General features: G+C 36.5%; 1 protein-coding gene across 2 annotated transcripts in view; it reads right to left on the minus strand.

The window, feature by feature from the left end:
* glg1a (golgi glycoprotein 1a) overlaps positions 1-5964 on the minus strand; it is a 33287-nt gene extending 27323 nt beyond the window's left edge. For both annotated transcript variants that reach the window (XM_051099035.1, XM_051099034.1), the window contains exons 1-2: positions 5624-5964; positions 858-887 (exon numbers count right to left, since the gene is read on the minus strand). In XM_051099035.1, the coding sequence (XP_050954992.1) occupies positions 858-887; positions 5624-5923 (330 nt within the window). In that variant the 5' untranslated portion in view covers positions 5924-5964. The remainder of the gene's footprint in view (positions 1-857; positions 888-5623) is intronic.
* Positions 5965-7500: the final 1536 nt, after the last annotated feature.

A 7500-nucleotide genomic window follows, 5' to 3' on the forward strand; every position in this document is an offset into this window, starting at 1 on the left:
AGTCAGGACGTATGTCTGCATAAAAAAAATCCAAACAAACAACAAAAAAATAAAAATTAAAAATTAAAAATAATAAATAAAAATAATAATAATAATAAAAAAAAAATTAAATGCTTTCCATTATTTGAAAGTCAGAGCGTGTATATCTGTATTACAAAAATATATATATTTTTTTTTAATTTAAAGAAATCCAAAATAAAATAAGACTCAAATAAGATTGAAAGTCAGAAAGTGTATATGCATAAAAAAGTAGTCCAAAATAAAATAAGATTACATACTTTACTTTGTCTGAAAGTCAGAATGTGTATATTACGTTGCACTGCATAATTTACATAATCCATACAAAAATAAGAAGAAAAAAAAAAAAAAAAAGATTTCAAAATAAAACAAAAAATTAAATACTTTTCATTATTTAAAAAGTCAGAACATGTGCATATTTGCATTTTAAAAAATCCAAGCAAAACAACAACAAAAAAAAAAAATTAAAAAAACAAGATAAAACATAAAATTAAAGAGTTTATTTGCCAAAGAGATCATTTTTTACATTTTTATTTTTATGTTATCAAGGTTTTATTGTGCTAGCTAGCTGTATTTAAGTTATTTGTATTTATCAACTGCAGTTTGATTGAAATTAATTGGAAGGCACAATGAAAAAACATTTTTTTTTTTTTTTTGGTAAATTGCTAAAAACCAGGTTATCAGTTTTTGCAAATGAACTCTCCAAATACCAAAACAAATCAAAACAAAACATTCAAATACATGGCTCAAGGTTAGTTAAATTCACTTTTGGTTTGAAATATCAACAAAATAACGACACTCAGGAACAAAAATAACAGAAATAGTGTATAAACACTTACATGATTGCAGTCTGCAGCGATCTCAGTCTCCTAAAGAGAGATTAAGAAGAGTATAAATTATAAGCGTTCACACAGACAAAAGTAATAGGCAGGTGCAGAACTACACGACTTAAGACATCCTAGCCCAGTATAATTACGACTTTAAAGGGACGTTTAATATATTTCCAACCAACCAAACACACTGCCTCAAAGTGCATTTTTAAAGTGTTGACAACACTTGGGTGACGCTCAAAACATGTGGACCATGTCCATCTGAATATGAATGGCTGCAACACTGCTGCTTTAAAAAGAGGATGAAAGACCAAAGTTTACCATATAAATGAAGATATATGCATAAAAATATCTAGACCACAGCAGCAGTTGTTGGACAAACAGTCAAATAACGTGACTCATCCCTGGTGTAAAAAAAGTGACTGTTGCTAATGTTTGTAGGTGTGTTATATTTACTTTTAGGCTTTTGTATTTGCATTAATGTGACCTCAGGCAGAGGCGAGGTGAAAATTAAGACTAGATGCTGACAGAAATCAGCTCAGACTCTCTTCCTGTTGCACATCCTGTGTGGACTCATAACATTTAACAAGTTTTAGATGATATCTGATCATTCATATTCTGAATTAAACATCCGAGTGTGAAAATTCAGTAGCCTTTTAGTTTTTAGTATCACCAAATTTCACATAAGCTGGTGGATTTACATTATTTAATGTGGGAGGATGTTTGCTCAACAAACTCTGCTGGCGAGTCTCAAATGACAAATCATGCGGTTTAAGACTAACATACCAACACATGACCAACACTGGTGATTTGCATCTGAAATAAACATACAGCTTTCATTTTGGTATTATAAACTTCATGATATGCTCGTCCCTGGGCGATTCATTCTTAAAACAGAAGAAACTAGAAGGTTAAGATGTACAGTAAGGCATGGCATGACGAGACAAACAAGTATTTTGCAATCATCTTGTGACTGCTGATTCAGCATTTAAATTTAATGAATGTTTGACATTCACTACAGTCACTGAAGCAGCCAACAGAGCAACATCTAACAACTGCTCTTTGTAATGCAAAAACTTTAACAGTCAAGAGCAATCAGCATAACAGCAGGGTCTCCCTAAGCATGATGACTTGATACTGATCTTTATTTGAACAGCTGAGAACAAGCCCAGACAGAAAGCATCCCCGGCATAGCACGGGACAGCTGTTAACGGCCCGCTGTAAATATCAAACGTGTAACTCTTGATTCCCAAGGAGCTGAAGGCCTTGATATCTGTCACAATGTTACTAAAAACGGCATCCAAATCCAATCAAAGACACAGCAACCTGTTTTGACCTCGGCCTGCGCTGAGAGCGCCGTCTTAGCCTTTGATAGTTGTAACGGGGTTTATCAACTCTAACAGGATTTGAAGCTAGTGGAAAACATATAGCTTCTCTGTGCAATCATGCGGTGTTTGTCTATAATATATAATGCGAGTGACATTATAGCAATTTTAACCCTGTATGATCATGAAGAGATATTAGGATACAGTTTACAGAAAATCACTGCTTGGAGGACATTACATAAACGGCCTGGTGACAAGCTTTTTTTTCTTTTTTTTTTTTTCCCCAGCTGTGTTAGGATTTTATTTTAAAAAACAGCATTTTAAAAAAGCCACCAGGGCCTTTTGCCTCTGGCAGATTATAAATAATGAAGGTAAACAAACTGTCTCCATTCAGTCTTTATTTATGAGAAACAATGAGGAACATTGTACAGCTAAATAATTGACCTTACAGTAAGAACTCTCACTGACAGCGATTTCTCCATAGCAAGAGAAAGTCTAAAGTTCATTTGTAGACGTGAGAAATACACGGAAAACTCTGCAGGATAGTGTCATACAATCATCAAGCAATAAAATGATATAAACAGAAAAACAACCCGAAATTAGATCAAAGTGATGACCCAAAAAACTTGTAACTGCAATGGCACGTGAGTAAACAACCTGTAATGGTAATAAACAGCCAGAGGAAAAACAAACTGTAACTGTGATGAACAGCCAGAGAAGTAACCTGTAAAAGTAATGAACGGCCAGAGAAATGACCTGTAATATGATGAAGAGGCAGAGAAATAACCTGCAATGTAATAAACAGCTGGGAAATAACATGTAATGGTAGTGAACAGCCAGAGATATCACCTGCAACTGTGATGAACAGCCATAGAAATAACCTGTGAGAGGGATGAACTTTCAGAGAAATAACATGTAATGGTGATGAATGGCCAGAGAAATAACATATTACATGATGAGCAGCCAGAGTAATAACCTGCAACTGTGATGAACAGCCACAGAAATAACAGTGATGAACAGCCAGAGAAATCATAACCTGTAAAAGTAATGAACAGCCAGAGAAATAACCTGTAATAGTGATGAACGGCCAGAGAAATGACCTGTAATATGATGAAGAGGCAGAGAAATAACCTGTCAAGAGGGTTGAACATTCAGAGAAATTACTTGTAATGGTGATGAATGGCCAGAAAAAAAACAACATGTTATAAGATGAACAGCCAGAGAAATAACCTGCAACTGCGATGAAAAGCCATAGAAATAACGGTAACGGTGACAGCAACGGTAATGAACAGCCAGAGAAATAACCTGCAACAACAATGAACAGCTGAGAAATAACTTGTGATAATGATGATGAACAGCCAGAGAAATAGCCTGCAATGTGATGAACAGTGGAGAAATAACATGTAACCGTGATGAACGGCCACAGGAATAACCTGTGACAGTGGTGAACAGCGGAGAAATAACATGCAATATTGATAAATGGGCAGAGAAATAACCGGTGACAACAATTAACAGCTGAGAAATAACTTGTGATGATGATGAACAGCCATAGAAATAACCTGCAATGTGATGAATAGTGGAGAAATACCATGTAATTGTGATGAACGGCCAGCGAAATAACCTGTGAAATTATGTATAGCTGAGAAATAACCTGTGACAGTGGTGAACAGCGCAGAAACAGCCAGAGAAATAAAATGTAATGTGATGAACAGCCAGGGAACTAACCTGTAATATGATAAACAGGCAGAGAAATAACCTGCAACTGTGATGAATAACCATAGAAATAACATGTTATAGTGATGAATGACTAAAGAAATAACCTGTAACAGTGATGAACAGCCATAGAAACAGTCTGTAACAGTGATGAACAGCTGAGGAATAACCTTCATCTGTGATGAACTGACAGATAAATAATGATATGGTAATTATCAGGGAGAGAAATAACTTGTAACAATGATAAACAGCCAGGGATGAACACCCAGCAAAATAAGCTGCAATGTAATGAAGAGCTGAGAAATAGCTAATAACAGTAACGAACATCCATTTAATTATCTTGTAATGTGATGAACAGCCAGATAAAATGACCCACCATTACCAGGCCCTGCCTGCCAGGCCTGAACAATCCAATACAACAGATCACAGAACCAACACCAAACCCCTAATCAACACAAGTAAAGGGAAACCTAGTTCTGCCAGTTAAGAGACATTCAACAAATGCTCAACAAAAGTAAAAGCGTTGCTCGTGAACTCAGTAACTAAGAGCTAATTACCCGGCTCGCATTACACGTCTATCAGACCTGAATCGGACCAAACACTGCCAATGAACAGGACACTTCAGAAGCATTATTACACAAGGACCTCAACTGCCACGTTACTCCCATGTTTGCGATCACGCAACGTTTCAACAGTCAGTGCTGTTTCACCAAACAATGGCTAATCCAAAACAAACTAATAGCAGCACTCACATACCATATATTTGCTAAGAGAACCCTCTACAAATGAACACTGCACAACCAGTCAGTCAAGTCGAACGACAAAAGCATCCGGTCAACGAAGCAGAAATTCAGTATGCAAATCATCCTTGTTCATACCAAGGAAGATAACTAACCATAACTATAACGTTTTAATAATTGTTCTGATTACATGAAAATAGCATTAAGAATGTGTAAATGATGGAATTTTCATTTTTGGGTGATCTTGCTCTTTAAGATGTGGGCGTGTGCACGGGGCAGGGACGGGGTTTAAGCGCATTAAATGATTGGAGAAGTCCAGCATACGTCACCAATAAGCAGTCAGACGTTTTCATTGGAAGATTGTGTTATAAATAAAACGTTTACAATACATAATTTTTAATTTTCCAAAACAGAAAATCATGTGCATCTTCATGTCCAATGCTGACTTTAACAGAAGTCATCGTGCTCATCTTATCTGCTATATTCCATGTTTTACCACCCTGCTAGATATCGGTGACGGCATTTTTCATAATATCATATCGGTCTAGCTAATAGTGCAGGTGACGTCACAGAGGGGCGGGGCGTGCACGGGAACTCAGCTGACTCAGACTGCATATTTGGGCGTATTGGTGAGTTCTAAGTAAGAAGCTCATTAGGGATTGAAACACGGTTATAAACAGGAAACACATTTTTACTCTATCAATCGAGATAGTTGGATTCCAATATCTTGAACCCCCCAAAACTGCCTGTATGTGGCATTCAAAGGCCTTTCCTTGACAAGCTGCGTCTTGTTTTGTAAATATATGAATGAATATCTTCTCACGTCACCTTAGGAATCTAAATGATCTCTAACTTATGAATGTCGCACAAAGACGCTGCAGATCCAGATGGGTGTTAGCATAACACACTACACAGACTGATGATTAGTCAATTCTGCTCTAATCTCCAAGTACTCACAGACTATACGTTAAATACAGACTCAACCGTGTTTTCTTACGTCTTTTCGGTCCTGCAAGCACTCCAGCACGGCCAGGTTGTTGTTCCAGGAGTGTTTGGGGCAGATCCGACTCACGTCCTCCCGACAGGCCGCCTCCTCTGCAAGCTTCCAGCCGCCGCTGCGCCGGACCGAGGAGGCCCCATCCAGCGCCGCAGCTTTCCCCTCTCCCCCGGCATTTTTGCCTCTATCGGGATTATCTGCGGCGTTTTCAGCGTTCGGTTTGCCTCCGTGAGCGGAACCAATCCAGCCGAAGACGAATATCAACAGCAGCAGTCGCTGCACACGTCTACACGCCGCCATCTTCTCCGAGAGAAGTTACGGATCCTACTACGGCCAAGAGGACGCTCATGAATATTAATTAGCGCGCGATGACGTCGCTCGTTGGCTTCCTGAACGTCCGTGTTTGTTGTTATTAATATTCATAAGATAAATCCCCAACCGTAGTAGGATTCGTCAGCTCTCGGTTGAAGTAGTGCGGAATTCAGGGTTCGCGAACAGCACAGCGATCGAGTCCAAACATAGGCCACGTAGACTGAGACCCAAAGGTATTTGGATTATTAGATGAAAGGAAGATAAGGATTAGCATGAGATGAGGGATTAAGGAATGGGCGGGGCTTAGAGGTTCAGACTTGTAGGTATAAGTATTTTGATATTTTAAGTTTTCAGTGTGTGTTCTCAATCAAACCACTGCAAGTTCATTAGTGCGTTTATTCAGGAAAAAATATGATCCAGAGCGCTGCTGCAGTAACACATAATATGCTGTTGTCACCTGGTACCTGTTACGTTTCTCTTCGTTGTTCAGAATGGACCAATCACTATCGTTTATGATCATAGTTGTTGTTGTTGTTGTTTTTAATCGAGATTCTTTTTGTGTTCGATTTCCATTTTGTGTCTATATTTCTGGAAATAACATTTTTATTATTTTATCGTTTATAAAGCAAACGTATCCCAAGGGAAACTGCGCCCTCTGGAGGAATACACATTTATATTCTGCAGGAAACATGAGACAACTTCAAAATTATTTTATACAGCCAGTCATGGAACTACTTTTAAAATATTTCTTAAGTTTTTTTTTTTTATTATAAATTTTTTTTAAAGACGTCTCTTCTTCTTACCAAGCCTGCATTTATTTCATCCAAAGTACAGCAAAAACAGTACAATTTTAAAATTGTTTTACCATTTAAATGTACTGTTTTTATTTGAATATATTTTTAAAATGTAATTTATTCCTTTGATTTTAAAGCTGAATTTTTAGCATCATTACTCCAGTCACACAATCCTTTAGAAACCATTCTAATATTCTGATTTGCTGCTCAAAAACATTTATTATTATTGTTGTTTAAAACAGCTGAGAATTTTTTTTCAGGTTTCTTTGATAAATAGAAGCTTCAAAAGAACAGCATTTATCTGAAATAGAAATGTTTTTTAACATTATAAATGTCTTTATAATCACTTTTGATCAATTTTAAGCATACTTGCTACTTGAAAGTATTCATTTCTATAATTTCTTTCCATAATTAATTAATTAATTGATTATACTGACGCCACCCAAGCTTTAGATACTATCATGTTACTTGGGTGCTGATACGATACATATTGCAATTTTTTTTGCAATTTCAATTCTATAAGTATTGTGATTCGATATTGCTATGTGTTGCGATCTTTGTTTTTTCTCTCTAGACTCTAGACCATAGGGAAAAAGTTGAATGATACACTAAATATACGGACACATACAACACATCTTAGCAGTAATTTTTTTTGTTTTATTTCAGTTCAACAGCCACATTACAATGGTAATTTTAGATGTCCTTTCAGTTGTATTTAATTATAAAACCCTTTATAATGACAGAAATGACAGAAATTAACCTTCCCATTAT

This window comes from Labeo rohita, chromosome 25 (genome assembly GCF_022985175.1).
Source record: "Labeo rohita strain BAU-BD-2019 chromosome 25, IGBB_LRoh.1.0, whole genome shotgun sequence".
Lineage (NCBI taxonomy): Eukaryota > Metazoa > Chordata > Actinopteri > Cypriniformes > Cyprinidae > Labeo > Labeo rohita.